This window comes from Eptesicus fuscus, chromosome 8 (assembly GCF_027574615.1).
Source record: "Eptesicus fuscus isolate TK198812 chromosome 8, DD_ASM_mEF_20220401, whole genome shotgun sequence".
Lineage (NCBI taxonomy): Eukaryota > Metazoa > Chordata > Mammalia > Chiroptera > Vespertilionidae > Eptesicus > Eptesicus fuscus.
This window is the reverse complement of record NC_072480.1, coordinates 96,988,597-97,015,704: the sequence shown is the minus strand read 5'-3', so window position 1 is coordinate 97,015,704 and position 27,108 is coordinate 96,988,597. Positions and strand designations below refer to the sequence as shown.

Sequence of the window (27,108 nt, the reverse complement as noted above, 5' to 3'; positions counted from 1 at the left end):
TATTTAGTTTATCTAGAGATGAGTGGCATATATTATTTTTAGATTTAAAAAAATTCTGTTATTGTAAGTAAATTTCATAAAGTTATAAGGCTTTCTGGTCTACTGTCATTAAATGACATGACCTAAAGAAACAATATTAAAATGTCCCCACTTTCTACTTCTTATTTGTGTATTCCGTAAAATGCTTGTGTTAAGACTGCTTTCTTCCAGAGTTAAATATACATATAAACATTATCTAAATCAGACTATGAATTTAAGTTGTATAGTGCATTTATTCACTTAAGCTATGATTTTATTTATTTATTTTATTTTAATTGATTTTATAGAGAGGAAGGCAGAGAAAGAGGGAAAACATTGATTGGTTGCCTCCTGCAGCTTGCGTTTGTGCCTTGACTGGGAATCGAACTGCAACCTTTTAGGTGTACAGGACAGCGCTTCAGTTGAACCACACTTGCAAGGGCATGATTTTATTTTAATTAAAGTTGTTTTTTAGTTTTTAATGCCTGTCAGTAGCATCATTTTTCATTCAATTCTCTGCTTAGAGCTTTGATGAGTAGTTGGGGATGTCTTGGCAGAGGTTAAGCCTTTTATTCCTTTGCCACAATTTAATAAAACATGATCTCTTTCTAGCTTTGGCAGTGGCAGTGTAACAAAGGGATAAAAACAGCAGTATATTCTCAAGTTCAGGACAGGCTAAGTGTACAGGGAGAAAAATCCTCCTATATAATAAAGAGGTAATATGCAAATTAACCCTCACACCCTCACAAGATGGTTGCCTACAATCAGACCGGCAGGGGGTTTAGTGAGGGATGACCAAACGACTGAACAAGCAGGCTGCATGGGGCGACCAGGCCGGCAGGGGGGCCAGTTAGGGGCGACCAGGCCGATAGAGGGGGACAGTTGGAGGCAACCAGGCCGGCAGGGGGGGTGCAGTTATGGGTGACCAGGCTGGCAGTGGGGGCAGTTGGGGGTGATTAGGCTGGTGGGAGGGGGCAGTTGGGGGCGACCAGGCCGGCAGGGGGGCAGTTAGGAGCAACCAGGCCGGTAGGGAGGGGCAGTTGGGGGCAACCTGGCTGTCAGCGGGGGCAGTTAGGGGTGACCAGGTCGGCAGGGGAGCAGTTAGGGGCCATCAGGCTGGCATGCAGAGGCAGTGAGTGGCGATCAGGCTGTTGCGGGGGGGCAGTTAGGGGCGACCAAGCAGGCAGGCAGGTGAGCGATTAGGAGCCAGCGGTCCAGAATTGTGAGAGGGATGTCTGACTGCCGATTTAGGCCCGATCCCGGGGATTGGGCCTAAACCGACAGTCGGACATCCCCCAAGGGGTCCCGGATTGGAGACGGTGCAGGCTGGGCTGAGGGGACCCCTGCTCCCGTGCACGAATTTTGTGCACCGGGCCTCTAGTAGAGAAATAAACAAAAATATAGTATGTCTATTATTCAGAGGAATATTGCAGAAACCTCTTTTTCTGTGTGTTATTATTGAGGTGCTAAGTACCAAATTGTGTTCTCTAAATCTCAACAAATTCAGATAATTATAGCTGGCTTTACTGTAGTGTATTTTGAATCCAGGGTATTAGTTAAAAACCTTGCATTCCAATTCTGTCCAAAAACACTTCTGGAAAGAAAAATGTCACCTGGAGCAGTCAGGAGCATTTTCTTTGGAGAAGACCGAGGTTTCCTCCTGACCGTCCATGTTCAGGGGAGGCCTCCTTTACCGGGCTCTCCTGTGTCCCATGCTCCCCCTCAGCGCCAGCCACCCTAGAACATTTCCCCTCTCCAGCCTGCTCCTGAGACCAGTGATACTCACTTACCTTGTAGAGACACTTGGGTTTCAAAGCTATTGACCTGTGCTGTCTTGGTAACACCTTCTTTCCTCGTACAGTTTCTATTTGTTTGAGAAGCTTGTGTGATGCTTTTAAGAAATAACTTATTTTTTAACAATGCTAATTTAAAAACAAATATTGATTTCAGAGAGGGAGAGAGAGAGAGAAACATCAATGATAAGAGAGAATCATTGATTGGCTACTTCCTGCATGCCCCCTACTGGGGGTCGAGCCCACAACCCAGGCATGTGCCCTGATCAGGAATCAAACTGTGATCTCCTGGTTCATAGGTCAACACTCAACCACTGAGCTACACCAGCTGGGCAACAATGCTAATTTTTAAATGTAATTCTGGCCAATTTTCTACTTTTCTTTAGTTTTTCAACTTTTTTTCTATAAGTTATTGACAGATGTTCATGACAGAGCAAAGTGCAGGTGACGGTACTATTCTTAATGAAAAGTCATTGGAGTTTCTCAGACATTATTGTTATTATTATTATTAAATATATTTTATTGGTTTCAGAGAAGAAGGGAGAGGAAGAAAGAGATAGAAACATCAATGATGAGCAAGAATCATTGATTGGCTGCCTCCTGTACATCCCCTACTGGAGATCAAGCCCACAACCTGGGCATGTGCCCTTAACTGGAATTGAACCTGGGACCCTTCAGTCCGCAGGCAGACACTCTATTCACTGAGCCAAAGCAGCTAGGGCTCACGCATTATTAATCCATATATCATTTTTCAGGAAATCAGAGCTTAATATGTATATGCTATTGAGCTGTTGAGTGCTAAGAAATGTTGACTCTCCATTCTCTCTTATTTTTAATAATTTTGTTCTTAGGAACCTTTTCTTAAAATTAATTTATAGCGTATTTAATCCCTTTCCTCGTGTTTCTCTTAGGAATTATCGGACCGCCTATAGTCTTGTACATGAATTGAGAGCCCATGAAACTAATATTCTGGAAATTAAGACTATTGCAGGATTTATAAACTACAAGGTAAGAGTTCTAATTCCATATAAAGAAAATTTGTTTTTAAGTATCACATTATCTTTTTAAAATTTGAAAACCAAAATCAGCTGCTTGCTCTGAAAAGTATTAGATTAATAATGCACCTCTTTTGTGTCCTTTATCTCAAGGACGCCTAGTGCTTAGCAGCCTAATTGTCATGTTTGGTTTTGAGTTTATGGGTGTCAGAGTTCTAAGGGGGTCCTTTGTCTGTTTTTAAGTGGGAGCAGGAAGGAAAAAGACGAAAGCTGCCTATATTATTGAATTTTAAAAGGTTTAACATGTTAGAACCATGTAAGGCTTCCTTGGTTTAACGCACAGCCATAGGAAAGGTGTATCTATTCACCATAGTGGAAACTTTTATTCATATTATTTACGCATTTTAAGTTTGTGTATGGTAGAAATAGATGCCCCCAGAAGGCAGGTGAGAACTGTTTGTTTTGATTTTTGATCTTCCCACACTCAGTATTTTAAAGATGGCTGGCACTGGGTTGGTGATATGCGGGCAGATGGTAACTTTAATTCATTGTTTCTGTAAGTGTAAATTGGTCCAGCTTCCATAGAGAATATTTTTCAATGACTGTACAAATTTAAAGTGGATGTTGCCTTTGATCTTAGCAATTCCATTTCAGGAAATTTATCTGACGTGTGTGCTAACTTGCAAATCATACATATGAGGATGTTTATTGCATCCTGTAGTAGGAAAAGATTGGAAACAACCCAGAAATAAGTGACTGGTTAATATAAATGATAACTCCAGGCTTTTTTCTAAGGCATAGAATAGACTCAGTATAATACTGAGTAATTTTATTCATTTATCACAGGGGCATAACCTCTGGTTTTAGCATAGCCCTTGTCATAGAGAAAATTGATTCTATCTCCAAGAACTTAAGAGAAGGAAGCTCCATAGTCTTTGAAAGTTAGTCTCAATGTTTACATCTTTTCATGTAAAAATGAATATGCCTTTTGACTTTGATTTTCTTTCTGGGTTGATTTTACATTTTGCAGATCTGTAGGCTGTGTTTTCAGCACAACACCCCATTGGATGCAATTGCCCAGTTCCGAAAACACATCGACTTGTGTAAGAAAAAAATCGGAAGTGCGGAGTTGTCCTTTGAGCATGCTGCATGGATGTCTAAACAGTATGTTTCCAGTTGTACTCTTAGAATGTCTTTTTTTTTTTTTAAATACTTGGGATGGGGGAAATGGAAGACATTTGTAATACTGTCAACAATTTAAAAAAAATACGTGTGATATGAGGGCTAGAATTGGCATGGACGTGGATTTAAATTGAACTAAGATTTTTGTCAGTAAGTAGGTTTTTAATGGTCTTGCATTAGTATGTTTCTAGTAATCCTCCTATATAATAAAAGGGTAATATACAGAACAACCGGTCGCTATGACCACCAGGGGGCAGATGCTCAATGCAGGAGCTACACCCTGATGGTCAGTGCGTTCCCACAGGAGGAGCACTGCTTAGCCAGAAGCTGGGCTCATGGCTGGGGAGTGCAGCAGTGGCTGGAGCCTCTCCCGCCTCTGCCGCAGCACTAAGGACCCCTTGGAGGGTGTCTGACTGCCGGCTTAGGCCTGCTCCCCAGGCTCCCAGGCCAGGCTGAGGGAGAGACACCCCGCACCCCGCCCAGTGCATGAGTGTCATGCACCGGACCTCTAGTTTAGTATATATTTATTGAGTTTCTAACATGTGTCTAGGTCAGTGATGGGCAACCTTTTGAGCTTGGTGTGTCAAACTTCGCCAAAAAACTGAGCATAACTCGGGTAGTGTGTCACTTTGAGGAAAAAACTAACTCCAAGACTCTAGTCGCAAATGTTTCATCCTCAGGAGCAGCAAATATTTCATCCTTGGCATGCGGCTGCGTGTCATCAGAAATGGCTACGCATGTCAATGCTGACACACGTGTCATAGGTTCGCCATCACTGGTCTAGGTACTGAGAATATAGCAGCTAACAAAACAAAATCTCTACTGACATGGAACTTCCTACTTGAGACCCATGTTTAAAAATTGCTAAAATGAAGTTGTTCCCAGAGTCACAGATGTATTTGATGGTGGCAACTATGTTGGCATCTAGTTTGGGAGGATATGGTAAAGGCTTGCAGCTCAGAAGAGTGGACTTAGATACAGAATCTGTTACCTGTAATTGACTAGTGTGTATTAGTAGTTACGCAGGAAGTCCTACTCACTTATGGTTCATCAGTAGCACCATTTTAATCCAGTCTGGTGAGGTTATGGTTCCAGGATGAATAATTATAAAAGTAAGCTTTTGCTTTTGCTTTTTCATTCTTTTTTTATTTCTTGATTTTTTTTTTTTCTTTAAGATTCCAGGCCTTTGGAGATTTATTTGATGAAGCTATTAAGTTAGGGTTGACAGCTATTCAAACTCAGAATCCTGGTTTCTATTACCAGCAGGCAGCGTACTACGCCCAGGAGCGGAAGCAGCTCACAAAGACCCTCTGCAGCCATGAAGTAAGTTACCGACCCCCGTGCGATCTGCCGTTTAGGAAGTTGATTCCTCTTCTCTTGAAAGAAGATAAACTAAATGGTGTGGGTAATTTTTTTCCCAAGCCTTTGAATATAATCGGCTTTTTATATTTTAGGAATTGTAATCATTTTCCGTTTTAGCCTGAGTACTCCATTTCGCCTGTGAATTAAGCAGTTTTTCTTTGAAGAACTGACTTAGGTGGTCAATAAGCTAGTGATTTAGACAAGAGAAGATTACTTATAAAAGCCACAGGTCAGCCCGTGCCACGCTGTAAGTCCAGTGTTCGTTTCTGTGCGCACGGCTGCAGGAGTTCGGAGGGCACGGCAGACCTGAGCGTCACTGTGACCCACCGGAGCGGATGCCTCCGGAGTCCTTTCTCTTTCCGAGGTTTCCCTGGGGAGGACTCCTAAGAATCTGAGCCCTCGTGTTCATTGCATAGTTTCTTAAACTTGACATTTCACTTTACCTTTCTCTTGGATGATTATATTTAAATACCGGTTTCCCCAGAAGCACCTTTAAAATAAGCACGTGGTGGGTATGTGTGTGCATACGTTTACATTCATATAGCGGCATCAGTTTATTTTCACTTGAAGTTTAGTTTTCTTCTCTGAAGATAGGGGAGTATTGTCAGCAGTACCTCGTTGGTATTTGAGTGTGCTGGTGTTTGTGTTTGAGAACACGTTTTCCTTCTGTCACGTGAGGGAGAGCTGGTTTGTGGTGGGTACATGGACTCCTGTTGAGGGTGTGTTTTCACTCGCAGGCTGCGGTGACGTATCCCAATCCTGACCCGTTGGAAACACAAACAGGCGCTCTCGACTTCTACGGACAGCGGTCCTGGCGGCAAGGAGTACTGAGTAAGCTCTCCCTCCCTTTCTCAGCCTCAGAAGGCAAAGATCGCTCTCATGACGTTTCTCTTGGCTGCTTTAGGCAGAGCAATTATGTTGAGGTGAACATGTGTGTTTTTAAAATACTTTTTAAAAGATTTTTAGTTTTTAGAATGTTTTGTTTGTATTACTACCTCTGAGAATAATTTAAAATTAAAAATGGGATAGGATTAAAGTATTTGGACATCCGTTGTCTTAACTTTAATGATTTGTTTGATATTTTAAAACAGCACTTATATCGCCTTAAAGATAATTTCTCTGCATCTTTTTTTGTGTTTTATGTATCCTTAATTCATTTGGAGCAATTTCTGTGGCAAGTGTTGAGAAATTGTTTACTTTGGTCTCCAGGAAGGATATCCTGTCTAGAAATGATGCTGGTGTTACTCTTCAGGTGGTCGATTCCACTTGGCAAAGAATCCTGAGCTCAGTGATGTTCTCTTTGAAACAGAGGTCACAGAGAAGTTGTCATGCTAATAAGCTGTCCCTGGCAATCTTTAAAGTTCTAGAATGTTTAAGAATTGTAAATACGTTATATTGAAGTAAGGATTCAAGGAGTGTGCACACCCACTCTTCCTGTGGAGGAGTTATGTTCAATGTGCTATCTAAAATGGGTTGGCTCTTACCTAATACAGGTTTTGACCTTTCGGATCCTGAAAAAGAGAAGGTGGGAATTCTTGCCATTCAGCTGAAGGAGAGAAATGTTGTTCACTCGGTAAGTTTTTCCCCAGTGCCAACTGTTTTTTACAGTATTCAAGTAAAACGTGGGATGATTTTTGTTAGAATGTTTCACACTTTATCTTTTCTAACAGGAAATAATAATAACTCTTCTGAGCAATGCTGTTGCGCAGTTTAAGAAGTATAAGTGTCCGAGAATGAAAAGTCATCTAAGTATGTATCCGTAACCTGCCACAGTTTCATCAAGTTGGAATGCTTTTTATGTACTAAATTATGTACATCAAATCTTTCTTCCTTTGTAGTGGTCCAGATGGGAGAGGAATATTACTATGCAAAGGATTACACCAAAGCTTTGAAGTGAGTCATGTTCACTGTATTTTTATTTTTTTTTCATTTTATTTTATTATATTTTTAATTTCTTTATTGATTAAGGTGTTATATATGTGTCCTTATTCCCCCATTACCCCCATCCCCCCTCACTGTATTTTTACAAGTATTATGATTATCTTACAGCACAATTAGAAATTTGTACTGAAGGATTTAATATTTCCCTGTTTATCTCTACTTCTATTAAACTCCATTTCTGTGATATTTTTTGAAGTACTATCTGCTAGTACAATCCTTTTCAAAGTCTTAGGGAGCCTCAGATCTAGCTAAATGTGAGAATACTGGTTAAACTATTTCAGTAAGATTTTCTGAAGTTTGGGCACTTTATTTTCTCCCAAAACTCTTGCCCCCTACCCCCACCCCCCCCCCCACTCCTCCTTCATCCTGTGAAGCTGTTCAGCCTGTCTTTCACTCCATCGTCTCCAGGTTGCTGGACTATGTGATGTGTGATTACCGGACCGAAGGCTGGTGGACTCTGCTCACGTCGATATTGACGACAGCTCTCAAGTGTTCCTACCTGATGGCCCAGTTGAAAGATTACATTACTTATTCCCTAGAACTCCTTGGAAGGGGTAATGTGCTGTTCTTCCAGTTAAATTCTGAATTTTTAAGGTCACTCAGCAACTAGAAGCTTCTTAAAATTGGAGGAATAATTATGTCAAATATTCGGTAGTACTTTTGCTGTGTGCAGGTCACTGCAAAGTGAAGGCATTCATACCTTTCGTGGAACTTAAATAGCTGAGGGACTTGTAATTGAGAAAAATAAAATTCTTCTGCTTTTTTAAAACTTGTCATAAAATAAGTTTTCCCATAGACTTCAGTGCAAATATATAAAGTATTGGGGTTAACTTTAGAAAGCTGTCTGTCAATTTTCTGGAATCGTGCTTAGCAGAGACATTTATGCTGCAATGTTTTTGTGCCTTCATTGGGGGCAGTGGGCGGACTTGCCTGTCTTACAGTTCTGGTTTTTTCTCCTCTTCCTTCATATTAGCTTCGACTCTGAAAGATGACCAGAAATCTCGGATAGAGAAGAACCTCATAAATGTTTTAATGGTAGGTTGGAATTCTTCATGTAAAGCGAGTTCCGCGGCTGTGTCTGCTTGGATCTGAATCGGCATGTGTGTGTTTTGTAACTAGCTGAGCGAGTGTTTAACTCTGTGTTGTGCAGAACGAAAGTCCTGAGCCTGAGCCTGACTGTGACAGCGCAGCTGTGAAAACCGCTCAGAAGCTGTGGGCGGACCGCACTTCCCTGGCCGGCAGCAACGTGTTCACTATCGGAGTACAGGACTTCGTGCCGTTTGGTGGGTAGCCAGCACCTATGGTGTTACTTCAGGGAAATTATCCTTATTTCTACAAAACAAATAGGTGCAGAATAATGATAAAAATCAAAGAATTTTCAAAGTATAGTCATTTTATAAATACACTAATTTTATTTATTTTTCCCCATTGATGATCAAAATTTTAAATAGTTTGTCTTAAATTTACTTTGTTCATTTGTAGTTCAGATGTTATTTGAAAAGTCTTATTTAAAACACGTGCTTTACTGTCTAGGGTAGGTATTTTGGACGAAATTAAAAGTAACAAAATGGTTCTTTTCCTTTAAGATGCTCTGTTAGTTACATTTCAGGAGCAACGGCGTTTTTGACGTTGGTGCTGGTTTTGGAACTGTAGTGTACTTACATTTGGTTTGTTTTTAAAACGTGAGTTCCCTTGGTGTGCATCCACGCACTGCCCACGTAGCAGCCGGTGAGGGCATGCGTTGTGGGTGGTCCTTGCCGCAGAGGAGGATGGTGAGGGCCAGCTGTGCTGGTGTGGACTCGGCCCCTCTGTTTCTTTCCAGTGCAATGCAAAGCCAAGTTTCACGCCCCCAGTTTCCACGTCGATGTTCCTGTGCAGTTTGATATTTACCTGAAGGCTGACTGTCCGCATCCCATCAGGTTCTCTAAGCTCTGCGTCAGCTTTAATAACCAGGTAACGGTGCCTGCTACAGGCCTCACGCGTGTGAATCTTACTGCGGCTTCCGTAGGTCAGAGAAAGTGAGCTTAGTGAGCTGTAGGTCTTAATGATTTGGTAGGAAATTAAACAATGTGTGTAGTTCTCAACTTCTATATCAGCAATTCAAATTTAACATTTTTCCTACTATTAATTTTTGTTTTTCACTGCATGCTTATAAAATCTAAGAACTTGTGTCTATACATTTTTGTAATGTGTAACTTGAATTCCAAATAAGCTACCCCCTGGGCTCGCCAGGCTCCACAGCCCTGCCCAGGGCTTGTCACAGCCGTGCTTCACTGGGGGGTTGTTCGGTCAGGACTTGTTTTCCTTTCTAGAACATGAGCCCCACAGGACAGGTAACTTTTTTGCTCACCAGGAAATATTCTAAATCCGGAATTAGGGTCAGTATAGAGACTCGTATTTTACTTTGCTCATATCCTACTACCCTGTTTCTTTCCTTTATTAAATAACAAACATAGACTATTTCTGTAATGAAACACTAATAAGAATATTAAAATGTAAAGCAGTTAGTTTTAGAGTTAGATTATATTCTGAACACGTGTTATTTGAAATTCAAGATACAAATCACAGGAAACGTCGTGGCTCGTTCCTAGATTTCATAAGCGTGGATTGGAAATGAAATGAGGGAAGGTAACACATAACCTGTGGAGTTTTCTGAGAAGATACTTCACCGGCTGGGGCGCAGGCAGCTCTGGGGCGCTCTTGGTATCTGGGCGGGAGTGATGTGTCCCCGGGTTTGTACAGGGCGGGTCTGCGTCGGCGTGTCGGCAAGAGGAGCCGCTGTGCGAAGGAAGGTGGGCGGTGGGCGTGCAGCTGGACGTGCTGAATCTGGATCACGTGCAACTACCCCCAGGCCAGTGGTCGGCAAACCGCGGCTTGCGAGCCACATGCGGCTCTTTGGCCCCTTGAGTGTGGCTCTTCCACAAAATACCACGTGCGGACGCGCACGTACAGTGCGATTGAAACTTCGTGGCCCATGCGTGGAAGTCGGTTTTCGGCTCTCAAAAGAAATCTCAATCTCTGTACTGCTGATATTTGGCTCTGTTGACTAACGAGTTTGCCGACCACTGGCCTAGGCAGTGTGGAGGTGAGCTTCTGGTGCGGGAAACAGGGCAGAATTGGAAGCCTCTGTGTGGGAAATGGCCGAGGTGCCGAGTAGGTAGACGGGAGGCCGCAGTGCAGTGAGCGCACAGAGAGAAGGAGAGTGAAAGCCCAGCGCGGACACCGCAGCCTGCGTCTCAGTGCGGGGATGGCGCCTGCCTCGCATGCAGACTTCCCTCCCCTGGTAGCCCTGCGTCATGCTCCGTGCAGCCGAGGCAGCCGTAGCAAGCGCCAGCTCACTGGTGTGTAGTGCAAGCGCAGCGTGACGTTTGATGTTTATGAACGGGGCTCTCGCTGACCTCTCTTTCAGGAATACAACCAGTTCTGTGTGATCCAGGAAGCATCCAAAGCAAGCGAAGTTTTAGAAAACTTGACTCAGGGGAAGATGTGCTTAGTTCCTGGTAAAACGAGGAAGTTTGTATTCAAATTTGTTGCAAAAACTGAAGATGTGGGAAAGAAAATTGAGGTTAGTTATGAAGTTTATTTAAGAGAGATTTTAAATGATATAAGTATATGTGTTTGCCAGAGAAAATTCAAGTGATATAGATGTTTATTAAGTAAGAAAGTCTGCCACTTGGACTTGCCAAGGGAAACCTTTCATAATGGTTTGGGGGTTTCCTTTCACTGAGAATACACTGCCTAGTATTCAGTGGTTGGCTTTTTTACTTCATAGTGAATGTTAGACGTCATTTCCTGTTAGTACTTAAGACCAACCTTATTTTTTAATGGTGACATAATCCCTTAAGGAATTATAAACAAAACATATATAACATAGCAATTGTATTTTGTATAATGTGACAGTTCAGTCATTTTGATGTTTAAATAAAAGTATTCATTTAATATAGATAATTTAAATGCCTTTCAGGCATATACAATGAAAGTAATGTTTTATTGAGCATAAACTCTGAAGCCAAACTATGTGGGTTGAAATTTCAACTCTCCAGCTTATTAGCTTGTGGCCCTGGGCAGTTCCTTGACTTCTTTGTGTCTCAGTTTATTCATCTGTAAAATGGGGGTAATAATAGGACCTACCTCTTAGTGTTTCGTGGGCATTAAATGAGTTAGCTAACGTAAATTGCTTGGAACAGTTATTGGTATGCAGTAAGCACTCATTAAGTGCGTGCTTTCCATGGCTTAAATGAGAATGATGTGCTAATGTCAACTTGGGACCCTTTCTAAGATGGAAACTTTAGACTGAACTACCAATACTCCCATAACAATTTCTGTGAGTCTTTTGAATTTATTAGTATCCAATATCCAGAGATTTTGTGTATTCATTTAAAAGAAATCTTCATGATTTTGACTAACTCCCTAATTACATATTTTTACAAGGTACCTAAGGAAGTCTGCTAGACGTCAATCATAATTAATAATATTATGTGGAGTACATTGTTGGTGGATTTAGTTGAAAGGAACATTTGTTCAATTAGTAAAGAATTTCATGGCTAATACCGAGATGTCTTCAGGAAAAATGTGTGGACTGAGGTTGTGATATATTAATGGTTATCAAAAACATTCGTTTATTTCACTCAGCAACCACTAATGGAGCACCTGTTGTGTCAGGCACTATGCCAGGTGCCAAACCATAGCAGTCAGTGTCTCAGCTAAAAAGTCAAGTTATTCTCTGTTTAAAGGCAAAGATTTTAAACCTAGTGTTAGCCCGCGTTCCAGCTCATCAGTGGCCAGGGTAAGACTCTTAACAGCAAGTTCCTCTGTTGTTTCCTTTTTCATTGGTTTTCCTGAGAGGAAGGGGGAGAGAGAGGAGGAGAGGGAGAACCATCCATCAGTTTGGTTGCACCCGGACCACTGGGGATCAAACCTGCACCCTGGGGGTGTGCCCCGCCTGGCGTCCGGGACGACGCTCCACCCAGCTGAGCCGCCCGGCCAGGGCAGCGGGAGTCTGACTTCTCTCGCTCCCGGCCTTTCTGCATGAACTCCACAGACCAGCAGTCTCCGGTGGAATTTGTGGAGCGGGGCTGGCGACACACAAGAGCGAGCTGGCCTCGCTGACCCGCCTCCCCTTTCAGATCACCTCCGTGGACCTGGTCCTGGGCCACGAGACGGGAAGGTGCGTGGTTTTGAACTGGCAGGGCGGAGGGGGCGACGCCGCTTCCGCGCAGGAAGCCCTCCAGGCCTCGCGCTCTTTCCGACGCCGGCCCAAGCTCCCGGACAGCGAGGTTCACTGGGACAGCGTCCTCGTCCAGGCCAGCACCATGTGAGTCGGGCTTGCCGGGCGGGCTCCTTTCGTGGGAGTCTCCGTGAGACTCGTTTGTTCCTAAAGCGCCCCGTTCCTTACTGCGGTTCCCCCAAAGGGTCATTTCCAGAGTCCCCAACATTTCGGTGCATCTGCGGCATGACCCGCCCGCCCTGACGAACGAGATGTACTGTTTGGTTGTGACTGTGCAGTCCCACGAGAAGGCCCAGATCCGCGACGTGAAGCTCACTGCTGGTCTGAAACCCGGTAAGCGTGCCGTTTCAGTGTCAGTGTTAATGCGCGTAAACCCCGTGGTGTGGGCTCCAGGAAGTCTGTTTAAAATGTGCTCGTGACGCAGCGCACTTTGTGCAGTGTTGCCTGAGGATGAGCTCTGAATTCCCTGGATTCTAAAACAATGTTAACCCTTTCAGGACAAGATGCCAATCTAACTCAGAAAACGCAGGTGACGCTCCACGGGACAGAGCTGTGCGATGAGTCCTGCCCGGCCTTGCTCACGGACATTCCCGTGGAGGACCTGCGTCCCGGGGAGCAGGTAACCAGGGGACAGGCCGGGGAGAAGGCTGCTAGCTTGTCGTTTAAATGGAGTGAGTCTTAGAGCATTTCATAGCGTTTCCTGAGACGAGAAACGTGACTTAACGTACGCATGTTTTATGCCAGTTTACACACTGAAATGTGTCAATGTCTTCAGTTTTTGTACAAGGGATTTTAGAACAAATGACCCTGATACGGAGACTTAGTTGCCTGATAAAAGAACTAAATAATATTAAATAACACTGTGTGTGTAACTTAGTGAAATAACTTTTCAGTCAACTTTTGATTCCAAACCAAACACAAAGATTTTTTTTTTAAATATATTTTATTGATTTTTTACAAAGAGGAAGAGAGAGGGATAGAGAGTTAGAAACATCGATGAGAGAGAAACATGGATCAGCTGCCTCTTGCACACCCCCTACTGGGGATGTGCCCGCAACCAAGGTACATGCCCTTGACCGGAATCGAACCTGGGACCCTTGAGTCCGCAGGTCGACACTCTATCCACTGAGCCAAACCGGTTTCAGCCACAAAGATTTCTTGAGGAGCTGGGCATGATGATAAAAAGATGGAGCAGTAAAGACCCCACTCCGACACTGCAGGAACAGCCTGTGGGAAGTGTTCAAGCATTTAACCAGTTGCTACAGTAAATGATAAAAGGTGGGGACATTATCCCCGAATATACAGCGTGTCCCCCAAAAATGTATGCGCGCTTTAACAGCTGATAGCTCAATTTTGAAAATGTATTTTAAATAAACACTGCCTTTATAATTATTCAGAATGTGTGTCTACATTTTGGGGGACACCCTAATATATCAGATGGAAATCTGTAATAGTAATTAAATTAAAATACTTTTATTTTGTTACAGCTGGAAAAAACATTATACATCCGCTGTGGAACAGTGGGTTCCAGAATGTTCCTCGTGTATGTTTCTTACCTGATCACTACAACTATCGAAGACAAAGAAATCGTCTGCAAGTGTCACAAGGTATGGTTTTCCGTGGCTCCTTCAGGAGGCGCCATATTGTTTTAGTTTACTGTCAAAAGGCAGGCGCTCGTAGTCTGTTTCAGATTTTCATTAACGTCGGTTGATTTGTTTTTCTCACTTAAATCGATCATAAACAGTCCAGTAAGGCATTCATTGCTCAGACATTAGGAGTTTGGCCGGCATGGCTCTTCACATAGAGATTCAAAAGGTTTGAGCACTCATGCACACAGATCCTGAGAGTCTAAACCTGTCTGCTATTTACAGAGTCACACACTAGATAAAATCGGTGAGTTGGCTCATATGTAGGAGGTTTTGGAGAAAGGTTTCCCTTTCTGAGATATTTTTCTTTTTTTTTTTTTTTTTTTTTTTTTTTTCTTTTTTTTTTTCTAATATATTTTATTGATTTTTCACAGAGAGGAAGAGAGAGGGATAGAGAGTTAGAAACATTAATCAGCTGCCTCCTGCACACCCCCTACCGGGGATGTGCCCACAACCAAGGTACATGCCCTTGACCGGAATCGAACCTGGGACCCTTGAGTCTGCAGGCCGACGCTCTATCCACTGAGCCAAACCGGTTTCGGCTGAGATATTTTTCTATGAAAATAGGCTCTTAGGCAAGTTGGTTCGGTAAGTGCACACCGAGGAGAGTGCCAAGAGGCAGCTGCTCTCCACTCGGATGGAGTTCTTCGTGGTCTGCTGTCTGTTTATAGAGATGGGGGCGGGGGGCATGTTTTTCTGTAGATTTAACCATGTGTTATGTAATGCTTACGTCTATTAGTGGAAAACTGTGGTATTTGGTATCTTACTCCTGGCAGCCCTGTTGTCTCAGCGTTTTCTAGAAATCGGGTTCTCAGCCCAGCGGGGAGTTGGCCTAGTTACCTGGGGATTTGTCGTTAGGTCACTGCAGAGTCTAGGCAGTGGGCTCTTTATAAGTTACTGGGAAGCAAAACCATCCCAAGAAAATCAGGAGTATTTCCCAAGTGGGAGGGAGGAAGGCATGGACTGTACTGTTAAGTTTCATCCAGCCCTGGCTGGTTTTGCTCAGTGGATAGAGCGTTGGCCTGCAGACTAAAGGGTCCCGGTTTCTTTCTTTAAAAAAAAAATCTTTTGCCGAAACCGGTTTGGCTCAGTGGATAGAGCGTCGGCCTGTGGACTCAAAGGTCCCGGGTTCGATTCCGGTCAAGGGCATGTACCTTGGTTGTGGGCACATCCCCAGTAGGGGGTGTGCAAGAGGCAGCTGATCAATGTTTCTCTCACTGATGTTTCTAACTCTCTATCCCTCTCTCTTCCTCTCTGTAAAAAATCAATAAAATATATATATAAAAAAAACATATTTTTTAAAAATTGATTTCAGAGAGGAAGGGAGAGGGAGCAAGAGATAGAAACATCAGTGATGAGAGAGAATCTTTGATCGGCTGCCTCCTGTACACCCCCCACTGGGGACTGAGCCCGCAACCCAGGCATGTGCCCTGACTGGGAATTGAACCATGACATGGTTCATAGGTTGACACTCAACCAGAGCCACGCTGACTGGGCTGGGGGTCCCAGCTTCAATTGCGGTCAAAGGCACGTACCTTGGTTGCAGGCTCGATCCCAGTCCCTGGTCAGGGCTCGTGTGGGAGGCAACCAATCGATGTGTCTCTCTCACATTGATGTTCCTCTCTCTGTGTCTCTCCCCCTCCCTTCCACTCTCTCTAAAAACCAATGGAAAAATGTCCTTGGGTGAGGATTAACAGAAGAAAAACAAGATTTCACCCAGCTCAGCGATTTTCAACCTTTTCCATCTCGTGGACACAGAAACTAATTGCTGAAATTCTGTGACACACCAAAAAGCGTATTTTTGCCTAACTGACAAAAATATAATTTTGATTCATTCACACCAGACGGCTATTGTTGTTTGGCTGTTGTCATGTTTTAATTTTTCAATCTGAGGGAAATGGGTCAGTGCCCCTGACTAAATAGTCAGGTATTGCATGTTTTAAAAAATGCTTGCGGCGCTCTGTTGAGCATTCCCGGCCTAGCTGGATGTAACCAGATGCTCCCTGGATGGTGCGTTAGCCGGTAAGGGTGCTGTCTCAGCATTGCCTCCCAACTCGGGAACTCGGGCGAGCCGTGTCGCTTCTTCTGGCCTCAGTTTCCTCATCTGTAAAATCAGAATGGTACAGTTCTGTGCAGCGCTTGGGAGGAGATGGAGCATGTGGTTAGCCAGGCTCCAGGGTCCGATCTGGTTCCGTTTCTGCCGTGGTCACTTACCAGCCATGTGCCCATCTCATCTTCACGTGGCGGTAATAGCGGCGTGTGTTTCCTTGAGTTCTGACATTGCGTTTTACACGGGCAGTGATTAAAGCACTGCCTCACATTGTGTTACCATCGTTCTTGCCATTTTGCTCATCATGAGTCGAGGTGACAGAAGAAGACCCAGATTCTGTGCTTGGCACCGCGGGCTTTGTGGCCTGAGCCAGTCAGTGTCTTCCTAACCTCTGGCTCCTACGGTGGGATGGCGACAGAGCCTGCCTGCCTCCCCTCACTAGTCCTCAGATAAGTAATGCGCAAGAAGGCGCTTCGCAGTGTGATAAATACGCGGGTTAATTTATTAGAAAAAGAGCCTGGTCTCTCTACATGGATTTTTACAAGTATCTAAGGGGAAATCCTCGTTTCTTGCTATATACGTTGGGACTGCTTATTTAGACTGTTTGGTATGCCTTCTGTTTTGAAAACTAGACGTACGCTTACGATTTAGAAAACCATTGCATGTGTCTTTTACATTTTCCTGCAGGATGAAACCGTAACGATAGAAACCGTCTTTCCATTCGATGTAGCAGTTAAATTTGTTTCTACAAAGGTAGGTCCCTGTGAAGCAGATTGGAAATCATTTAGGTTATAGAAATTAACAGAAAAAATAAAATGGATTTACCTTGTCTTCATTCGTGACAGTTTGAGCACCTGGAGAGAGTGTATGCTGACATCCCCTTTCTGCTGATGACGGACCTGCTGAGCGCCTCCCCCTGGGCCCTCACCATCGTCTCCAGCGAGCTCCAGCTCGCGCCCACCATGGCGTCTGTGGACCAGCTGGAGTCCCAGGTGGACAAAGGTGGGGCTACGGATCCTGCACTGAATTAGCAGTAGCGTTAGGGGTGTGCCCGTGTGCATGCACATGTGTGTGCACCCCTGCCCGCCTATGTGTGCGTGCATGTGTGTAGGCTGGCCATGTAAGAGTTAGCTTTTGGTAAGGAAAGGAACGGGAGACTATGCTCACAAAAACAGATGCCTTTAGAATTCAGGTGGAATCAGCATCACTTACAATTTCAGTTACTTTTTTTTTTTAAATCAGGGTTTTGCTACGGTAAGAAAGTTACTTGTTAAAAAAGGTACTTGAAGAGGTTACAGCAGGTCCTCGAATAGCATGGTTTCACTCGCGGTTGTGTTGTTGCCGCATTGATGAGGTGCCATAGGGACCAAACCCTGTTTCTGTCCGGAGCCCGTGGTCTGGCTCTGTGTCATCTCAGAGTGGCCGTTCTCGCGTCTGCACGCCTCCTGCACCAGCCTCTCAGCCCGTTCTTGCTGCATCCTCGTAGTCCATCGGCGTTGGTTCCATCAATGAGGAATGCCTCTGTTAAGATAATAACACCAGGTTTATTATCTTGAGGTCAGAAGTCCCCAAACCAAGGACTGCGCGTCTTCAGGCTCCAGGGAGACCCTTCCCTTGGCCTTTCTCTGTGTCTGGGCCCCTTGGATTCCTTGGCTCGTGCCTCCTCCCTCCTTCTTCAACGCCAGCGTGTCTCGTCTTCAGAAACCTTTCTGTGCCCGCTGCTTCCATTGTCCATCTCCTCCTCGGACCCCTCGGTGCCTCCCTCTCTTCTAGCCTGTGCTTGCATTGGGCCCACCTGGCTCGTCCAGGACGGCCTCCCTGCTTCAGGGCCCTAATCCCCTCTGGGAGGCCCTTTTCGCCCGGGAGGTCACACGCAAGGTTCTGGGAGTGAGTGTGATACCCTTCGGGGTGCGGGGGACATTATTCGTCATGCCGCCGCCGAGAACACCAGCACTGGTGCCCTGTCAGGTGCGTTTGACACATTACAAATCACAACTTTCCTCGCCATGAATTTGACCTTAATTGTTAAGAAAGTCTGTGATCATTTTGGTTATAACTTAGAATTAGGGAGGACTTTGGGGGAATTAATATGAACACCTCAGGTTTTTTAAAAAGTGATTCTAAGAGGGTTGAATTGATGTGAGTTCTACTAACTGGGGTACATTATCATATCCTAGTCCTTAAAATTAATTAAAAGGAGTTAATTCAAGTAAAGATTGACCCAGCTTTTTTCCGTCTCGTTTCTGGTATCGACCCACAATCCTAACCATCAGTTCATCACAGCCTTCTGCTGGGAAACCCATGGAAACGGTCACTAATGCTTAGGGGCTTGGCTGTCATTCTCGGGTGTTGCTCCTAGATTTGCTGAAGTTGGCATTAGATGGGCACTGTTGCCAGCTGGCATTTACAGGAGTGACATTGCAAGCCAGGACGTGCCGGAGGGTAGGCAGGGCTTGGTTTAGATGAACGTTTGTCTAGTTATCAGGAGGTTTGCTATAAATTGGTGAGCGGAGCGCATCTTTTCACGAGAGGTAAGCAGCCACGTTGGGCAGTAGTGAGACACTGCCTGATGTATTCCGTTCTGGTGATCTCAGCACTATGTGCTGTTCAGAGACAGTCCGGAGTCCTCTGGAATGCCGTTTTTACTGCTTTAAGGAATAACTAAAATTACTCGTTTTTGTTTTTATCTCCTATTGGGAAATGTTTCCTTTGGAGACATGAAGTAATTTGGAGAAATAAAAATAGTCACCAGAGGGTGTTATTCTGACTCCAGACTCCCCCCTCTCACTAGTCCCCAGGGGAACGTGTCACAGACAGGCAGCTGCCCGCCTGCTTTTACTGCTGGGTTGGAAGAGACACGGCATGGGGACGTGAGGACGCTGTGAGGACGCTGTGAGCGCAGTGTCCGCGTCTGAGGAATGCACAACCAGGGTTCTCGCTGTTTCCCGGGTGGGCCTCTCCGCTCGCGTGAGTCCTGCCCGGGGACTGACAGGCTCGTGCTTGTAGTTGTCTTGCAGACCGGAGAGAGCGCGAGCGAGTGCTTCTGTCTGCGGTGCCCGGCGGCGGGGAACGTGGAAGGTGGAGTGGCAACGGGGCATTACGTCGTCTGCTGGAAGAGGTAGGAGATGTCAGCGCTGTCTCTCTCGCCGTCTGTGCCGTCCTCCTGCCTTAGTTGCTCGTCGTCGTCCTGTGATAGTTGGGAGCTCTGTCAGTCCCCGAAGGAGGGGAAGCCACGGGCTGTCACTGCCCTTGGTCACACCCACGAAGATGAGAAAGGGTCACCGCACTTCCGTCGGTGTCTCGTCCCAATCTGACCTGCACGCTGAGGGAGTCTCACCAGACCACTTCTGATGCTTGGCCCATGAACACATTAGGGGAAGCTGCCCTTACTTGCAGTTAGCAGGATGGCCTACGTAGACGACCCAGGGGAATCAGCACATGGTTAGAATTGTAAGAGTCCCGGCGCGGTGGCTGGGTTAACGTCAGCGTACAGGATCACTTGGGTTTCTGCACGTCGGGAATAAGCCTTAGCCAGCCGGTGCATGTCCATGTCCCCGTTGCGATGGATTGGCTTTGCACGTGACGTGACTGAGGTGCCCTTCTCCGCAGGACCTCGGCCGGGGGCAGCCTCCCTGCCGTCAGCACCGTCATCACCCTGCCACACGTGATCGTGGAAAGCATCCCCCTGCATGTGAGCGCAGGTAATGCATTCAGGCCACGGGCCACGGGACCCAAGAAGAAGGGTGTTTCAGCTGCTAAGATTTTAAAAACTTCTGATTGTGAGAAATACCTGACATTTTCCAAAGGCTGTGACCGGTCTCGTTTCCTGTGCCTCTGCACACTCCTCCTGCCCCCCCACTTTGGAGCAAACCCAGATAGCATTTCATCTCTAAGTATTTCAGAGTGTATCTGTAATATTAGTGGTTATTTTTCTAAACCTAATCAGAATGCCATTATCATGACTTTAAAAATTGGCAGAATTGTCTTAATATTATCGAATTCCAGTGCTGAAATTTTCCTAGTCGACTCCGAATGCTCCTTATTGGCCTGAGGTCTCTGTGAAACCGGGCGGCAGGCCGACTCCCTCTGCCCTCCAGGGCCATCCTTCCACACCGTCATTCCCCTCTGCCTTTCTGTCTGTTTACCTAGGGACCAAATCCTTTGTCCTGTGGAGCTTGCTGCAAGCTGGGTTTTGCTGATTACACTGCATTACTGCTAAGTGTTTCTGTGTCCTATAAATTGGTAGTTCGATCTATAGGCGTGGTCAGATTCAGGTTCAAGTTTGGGGCAGGAATACCATAGTCCATGGCATGTGCTCCCGTCAGTGGCACGGGATGTCCGCCATCCCTTTTTGAACCATGTTAGATTTTAAAATCATTCCTAATATATAATGTAGCTCCTGACAGCCAACACCCTTTCTAAGTCAGTCACTTTCAAAGGAGATTTTGAGTCATCTTCGTCTGTTTTTTCATAGTCCCGTGGCCTTTTTCAGTCAGGAAATTTTATTTAGCGCGAGTGCAGGGATACCGTTAGTTTAAATAAGCCTGTGTCGTGTAGAATGAGATTCATTCGCCAGAAGGACCCACAGATGGTGAGCGGTTTTCTAACCCAGGGGATCGTGTCCTCCCTGCAGACCTGCCGTCGTTCGGCCGTGTCAGAGAGTCGCTGCCCGTCCGCTACCACCTGCAGAATAAGACCAGCCTGGTTCAGGACCTGGAGATCTCCGTGGAGCCCAGCGACGCCTTCATGTTCTCGGGCCTTAAGCAGGTAGAGGTCGCCTCTCGTTGGGATGCTCCTGGAGACACCAGGTGCGGCGGGGGAGGGAGAGCTGTGCGCGTGGACTGGCCAGACTGACGGTGGCCCTGCGATTCTGATGGGAGTGCAGTGTCAGGCACTTCTGTGGATCGAGTCCGTTGTTACAGAGCGGAATCCGTGGGCAGGCCTTTCCACATTGAGATCGCATGTGTAGGTCCTTTGTCCTTGAAACAAGAGTTCACAAATCCTTGGGCTGTATAATGGAATTCCTGAAAATCTTAGATTTCCCTTTAATTACTAATGAGTGTGTGTGTGTGTGTGTGTGTGTGTGTGTGTGTGTGTGTGTGTGTGTTTGAGGCCTGGAGGCACGACTACCTATATTAAAAGCCTAATTCTCTTCAGCTCTATCAGTGCAGTGTTTCAGGGATTTTGTTGTCAGTAAGTACTTTTTAGTAATAGAACATAATTAGAGGAACACATGTATCGTGACACCTAGAAGTACGTACCCTGACTAGTCATCTGTGTCCTGCGTATGCAAAATAGAGTTATATGTGATGCATACTCTAATTCATACACTAATTTAAACTGTTACATAGTAAGTATAATCTTAGCTCTGTATGTTGGTGCACATGTGCATATATTATCTGTGGCATGTACCTGTATGCACTCATTTGCAAACGAGTAAGCTTTTCTTGAGTGTCTTCATCTTTTTCACATATTAACTTACAAATAATTGGATGATGTAAAATACCAAAATCTTACCAGTTTGTGTTCTTTTCTGAAGGATTGTTAAAATTTTCTAAACATCTTTTCCCCCTGAAATTACTCACCTTAACACAAAGGTGAAACCCCTAAAAGAAAACACAAGAAACAACTAGTGTGTCTCATGTGGACGTCATGTTTACAGAGATACTTCTCTGTGAGTGATCCTTACCGTTTGTGACTGTGAGCTCTCCCTGGCCTGCGACACAGAATGTATCGCTCCGTCAGGTGTGCTCATCTTTAAGCTGGCACAGTTGCCTTTTAGGTCTTGGCAGAACAGAAATCATGCGCATATTTTTAAATATGTTTTTATTGATTTCAGACAGACGAAGGGAGAGGGAGAGCGAGATTGAAACACCAATGAGAGATGTGAGAGAATCATTGATCGGCTGCCTCCTGCACATCCCCTACTGGGGATCGAGCCTGCAACCCGGAATCCAGCTGGGGACCTCTTGGTGCGTTGATCGATGCTCCACTACTGAGCCACACCTGCCGGGCTCATGCACATATGTTTTACACACGTACTATCCATGTGGTACTAATTCAGCCTTACCTTTTGGAACTTATGGCAGATGGAATAGGAGAGAGAAAATATTCACCGGAGAGATTTGGGTGTCCAAACATTTGTAAATAGTCTAGAGGTGACAACAAAGATACTGCAGGTCTGTGTATTGATTATCTATGACATTTTGTGATTTAGATTCGATTACGGATCCTACCTGGCACCGAGCAGGAAATGTTATACAACTTCTATCCTCTCATGGCCGGATACCAACAGCTGCCATCTCTCAACATCAACTTGCTTAGATTTCCTACCTTCACAAACCAGCTGCTCCGGCGTTTCATACCCACCAGTATTTTTGTCAAGGTAAGGCTTAGACATCTCCTGCCTCTTAAATATACTGTCTTGAAAACAAACAAAAGGTTGTTTTTTTCATGTAAATATCGCTAAACAATAATTTGAGACTAACAGTGATAGTTTTGATTTTTACCCTATGAATTTGGCAGTATTGCTATTCATTTCTATAAAGTTACTATATTTATAGAATCTAATTTAAAAAATGTTTATTCCCTTAGGTAAATGATTTATCTTTATAGTATCCTTAAATGTGTTTTTTCTTTGGCTTTCACAAAGTATGTTTTAAAATTATAGTTAATTTGTAACTAATTTTTAATCAGAATGGATTAACTTTCAAAATACGATCACTGAATTCTCCTAATTCTCTCAGTTTAACTGTGTAAAACAATTGGAGTCTTTTCTTAATTGAATTTATTGGGTGACATTGGTTAATAAAGTTCTATAGGTCGGGTCTTTTCTGAAAATGGCCATCTGTCGGGCACTGTTGTGTGTTTAATGTTCTGATTTACTCCAGGTTCCTGCAGTAGAAAACTATTGGGTGGTCCTAGTGTGTGACAGGGAGGTGGCCACACAGTGGGTCGTGTGGCTCTCGCTTCGCCTCCCAGTCAGCCACTCGCAGTGCCTGAGCCGAGGCTGCCCCAGATAGTCTGTGCCGCGCGCCCCCCCCCCCCGCCCCCCTGCCCCGTAGTGCAGATGTTCTCAGTGTGTGTGAGCCTCTCTTTGGGAATGGCAGGTTCCACTGCACAGTTTCCTTTTTGCTGTCAAGTTTGGGGGAACTGGGCCTTGTTTTTGTTACCTGGGACTTGGTAAATTACAGATCAGTTTCTGCTCATGTGTCCTTCATAATTGTTCTAGCTTTTATTTTTCTAGGTTTCACACTTTTTTGCATCTGCAGAAAAATTGCTTTATTAACCCTTCCAAGCTTCTGTCCTATTCCATACATTAGATTGTTTAAAACAAAACAGAAAAGCCATATTCATGATTTTAGATCTCTAGTGTCTAGTTTTAGATTCACAACGAAATTGAGAGGAAGTTAGAGATTTCCCATATACCCTCTGCCCCACCAACAGTGCTGATAGATTGGCAGTGGCCCTGGAACACCAGGTGGCTGAGGTGGGTCAGCTGGTGGAGGTGTCTCCAGAGGTCAGAAGGAACAGGGGACCTAGCATGTCATTCCCGACCCCAGGTTCAAGTGAAGAAAGAAGCCAAGATGAAAGGCAAATAACATTTTATTTTGGTCCTCGCACATGTTTATACTGTTTTTGTGAACAGTTCTAAGAATTTAAAAATCTTTTCAATTAAGTGAGCTGACAGGTCACTATTACTCTGTAAACCATCTGATTTTCCCACTTTGAAGCCGCAGGGCCGACTCGGGGATGACGCCTCCATCGCCGCTGCGTGAGGTTCACGCCGGGCCGTGCTCGCCGACGCTGGACAGAGCTCCCTGAGGGTTTCATTCCGAGCTGTAGCGTTGATCGTGGGGAACGTTAGTCTTTATTTTTTAATGGATGTTATACCAACTATTCAGAGGCACTCGGGCACAAGAGATTAGCAAAGCCTGTGCTCTGTATAGTTTCACTAATAAAACTTGGAAATCTGTCAGTGGGACGTGACAGCTGTCAGACCGTTGTTGTTGAAAGTCATCGGTGAGTAGTAAATTCTTTTCAACGTAAGTGACGTGCATGTGCAGCGTCAGGAAATCCAGCCCTCACAGGAGTGGACGGGAGGGGAAGCTCTCCATCCCCAGCAGCCCACGGGGCTCACCCCAGGTCGTCGTCCTCACAAGTCAGTGCGTGCTCACAGCGCGGACACAGAACTGAGAAGCCAGCCGGGACCGACCCAGGAGACTTCCCGGCAGCTTTGGAGGGAGCAGTCTACTGTCTAACGTGTGGCTTTGCTTACGATCAAGTCATGTCAGAGGCTCGTCTGCGGGCGGGTTTGTGTCTGTTATTAAGACTCCTATCTGTACGGGCCCAGACTGCAGGGACCTGATCGTCAGCATAATTCCCTAAACAGAGAAGTTTTTAAAAGATTCAAGGTCTAAATAAGAGCTTTTTGTTATGTTGTGCAGTTTAAAAACAACCATTTAGGTTCTTGAAAATTCATGTAAATAAAAATCACATGGTGAAATCTCTTTGTTTAAATATTTTAATTTAAAACTACCTGATTTCCTGGAAATGTTGATTATTTAAACGTGTGGGAGTTGTAAAAGGGCAACGGTGGTGTAAATAAACGTGTTCTCTTTCAACGCGCCTGCATACATCTCTCATTCACTTTGAGCTCAGTCCGCGACACGGCGCTGCCCTGGAGCCCTGGCGCCAGGCGGTGCAGGGAGGGGACCCGCTGCTTTCAGTGACTCTCGTCGCTTGAAGGAGAGAGTCTTGACCTCGGCTTTAACCGAGTCCTTTCTTTCCTGGCCCCTGTTACAGCTCCGCCCACAACATTAAAAGTCTTCCAGTTGCTGTTCTCCCCGTGATACTGCTAAGAAGGCCGAGTTGTAATGCCCACATTGGCATTGCGTGAGAGACAGTGCGTTTAAGGCCAAAACCCGGCAAATGGAAAAGGTAAGCTCGTATTCTTCAGGGGATGGTTCATGCAGGCAGTCCCAGCAAACACCTTGTGGAATCTCCTTTCTTGACCAAAAGCCCAGAATAGGCCCCGAAGTGTCCTGGCTGCTCGTGGAAAAACCTTCGAGATGGAGTGTGCTCTCTAATGGTGACGTGAGTAAGCAGTAACCACTAACTCAGAAGCAGGTGGGGGCGACGTTCGTGATCAGAGATGGCTGAACGAATGAGTACAGGACACCAAGCACAGAGGTGGGTGTCGTCTGGCTGGGGTTTGTTCTGGAACTTTCCTAACCAGCGATCCTCACGCCTGCCTCCGATGAGCTCCACAGCCATCCTCTCACTCAGGCAAACAGCTGCCTACATTCCCCGAAAGGACAAAATCCCGTGTTTCCATGGGAGGGCAACGGAAGTCCTAGCAGAGTTATATTCAGGTTTTCTTCGAAGATCAAATCTGGGAGGAACCTTCCCTTCCGCTCAGAATAGAGACGTGGTCTCAGGACCCAGCTGTTTCTGCTTCCTAAAGTGTTTCACGGCGGGGGGGGGGGGGGGGGGAGGAGGGGGTGATGGGACCCGAGTCAGAACTGCCATGCACACCCGGTTTCAGGGTGTGCGCGCCACGCAAAGTATTGTAAATTCTGTCTTCTCCCCAGCCATTGAGAGAATGCAAACCCACAGCAACCTGGAGGTGGATTCTCATCTGCGGAACGCACCCTCGTCCTAAATCAGAACGCCAGGCAGAGGACGGGTGACGACCGGCTGTATTCAGTGGGTCAGGATTTCTAACCGTGTTCCCAGACGGCGGTCACCAGCATTTGTTGAGAGCTGCAACCTGCCAGTGGTGGGGTGCTTACCTCATTTAATTCTAGTAAAAGCCCAGTGGGGTGTAGGTGCTGTTACTGTCCCCCTTTTAAAGATGTGGAAACTGAGGCACGGAGAGACTAAGTGACTTGCTTGATGTCCTGGTTATCTATTGCTGCAAGACAGATGGCCTAGAACAGTGGTCGGCAAACTGCGGCTCGCGAGCCACATGCGGCTCTTTGACCCCTTGAGTGTGGCTCTTCCACAAAATACCACGGCCTGGGCGAGTCTATTGTGAAGAAGTGGCGTTAGAAGAAGTTTAAGTTTAAAAAATTTGGCTCTCAGAAGAAATTTCAATCGTTGTCCTGTTGATATTTGGCTCTGTTGGCGAATGAGTTTGCCGACCACTGTCAGGACAAGCGTTCTTGGGTGGTTCCAGAGGGTCAGGAACCAGGAAGGCCTGGCCGGGCGGGTCGCTCATGCGGTTGTGCCACAGCAGCGGGAGTGTCTGGAGCGCCTACCAGGGGCCAGTTTGGGCGCTGGTTGCGGAAGCCATGAAGGGACCTGTTCCTGAAGACCCATGGCCCAGAGGAGGCCGCGTGTAAACACTCCGCACAGGGTGACCAGCGCCCCGGAGCGGGCGTGGGACGGGAGGCTAAGGGGATGTCTGGGATTTACTTTTCAGGGCTCCGGAAACGGACAGAAACAAAGCAGGCTGGGAGAAATGTGCAGGACAAAAGGGGCGTGGGAGCCCCATTTCACCGTACTCGTCAGCATGTCTGAATGTTTTCCTGATGTCATAGCAGATGCAGGTAGACGGAGCCCCAGCGGAGGGACCGCAGGGTGGGCGTGAGGGAGCAGCGGGGGCAGGACTTCCTGCGGGCGGGATGCTGGAGCTGTTTCATAGCCGTCAGCAGTGACTCTGTGTTTCTCTGGTCTGGAAGCGCATTCCCATCATCCTGACGGGTCCTGTGATGGAAGCTGAGCTTGGGGGGCACATGCGTGTTTGCAGAACAAACCAATGCAGGAAGTACTTCCCGGTGATGAGGGCTGTGCTGGCGGGCGTCCACCTGCCAGCGCCGGGCGCCGCGTGCTTCCCGTGTGGCCGGACCTGCCCCCACTGAGTGAAGCGCCTTGTTTTTCCTGCCCCCAG

The 27,108-nt window shown here is 45.8% G+C and overlaps 1 protein-coding gene across 2 annotated transcripts in view; it reads left to right on the top strand.

The window, feature by feature from the left end:
• TRAPPC11 (trafficking protein particle complex subunit 11) overlaps positions 1–24,838 on the top strand; it is a 32,999-nt gene extending 8,161 nt beyond the window's left edge. The window contains exons 8-30 of one of the 2 annotated variants that reach the window (XM_054720151.1): positions 2,723–2,819; positions 3,837–3,970; positions 5,164–5,311; positions 6,088–6,181; positions 6,844–6,923; positions 7,021–7,099; positions 7,189–7,243; positions 7,700–7,845; positions 8,265–8,326; positions 8,442–8,574; positions 9,114–9,244; positions 10,701–10,856; positions 12,418–12,605; positions 12,703–12,851; positions 13,016–13,137; positions 14,006–14,125; positions 16,902–16,967; positions 17,060–17,216; positions 19,221–19,332; positions 19,824–19,915; positions 20,848–20,981; positions 22,432–22,599; positions 23,954–24,838. In XM_054720151.1, coding sequence (XP_054576126.1) covers positions 2,723–2,819; positions 3,837–3,970; positions 5,164–5,311; positions 6,088–6,181; positions 6,844–6,923; positions 7,021–7,099; positions 7,189–7,243; positions 7,700–7,845; positions 8,265–8,326; positions 8,442–8,574; positions 9,114–9,244; positions 10,701–10,856; positions 12,418–12,605; positions 12,703–12,851; positions 13,016–13,137; positions 14,006–14,125; positions 16,902–16,967; positions 17,060–17,216; positions 19,221–19,332; positions 19,824–19,915; positions 20,848–20,981; positions 22,432–22,599; positions 23,954–23,992 — 2,662 coding nt within the window. In that variant the 3' untranslated portion in view covers positions 23,993–24,838. Of the gene's footprint in view, positions 1–2,722; positions 2,820–3,836; positions 3,971–5,163; positions 5,312–6,087; positions 6,182–6,843; positions 6,924–7,020; positions 7,100–7,188; positions 7,244–7,699; positions 7,846–8,264; positions 8,327–8,441; positions 8,575–9,113; positions 9,245–10,700; positions 10,857–12,417; positions 12,606–12,702; positions 12,852–13,015; positions 13,138–14,005; positions 14,126–16,901; positions 16,968–17,059; positions 17,217–19,220; positions 19,333–19,823; positions 19,916–20,847; positions 20,982–22,431; positions 22,600–23,947 lie in introns of both variants that reach the window. The other variant, XM_054720150.1, reaches the window with a different exon arrangement.
• The last annotated feature ends 2,270 nt before the right edge of the window (positions 24,839–27,108 follow it).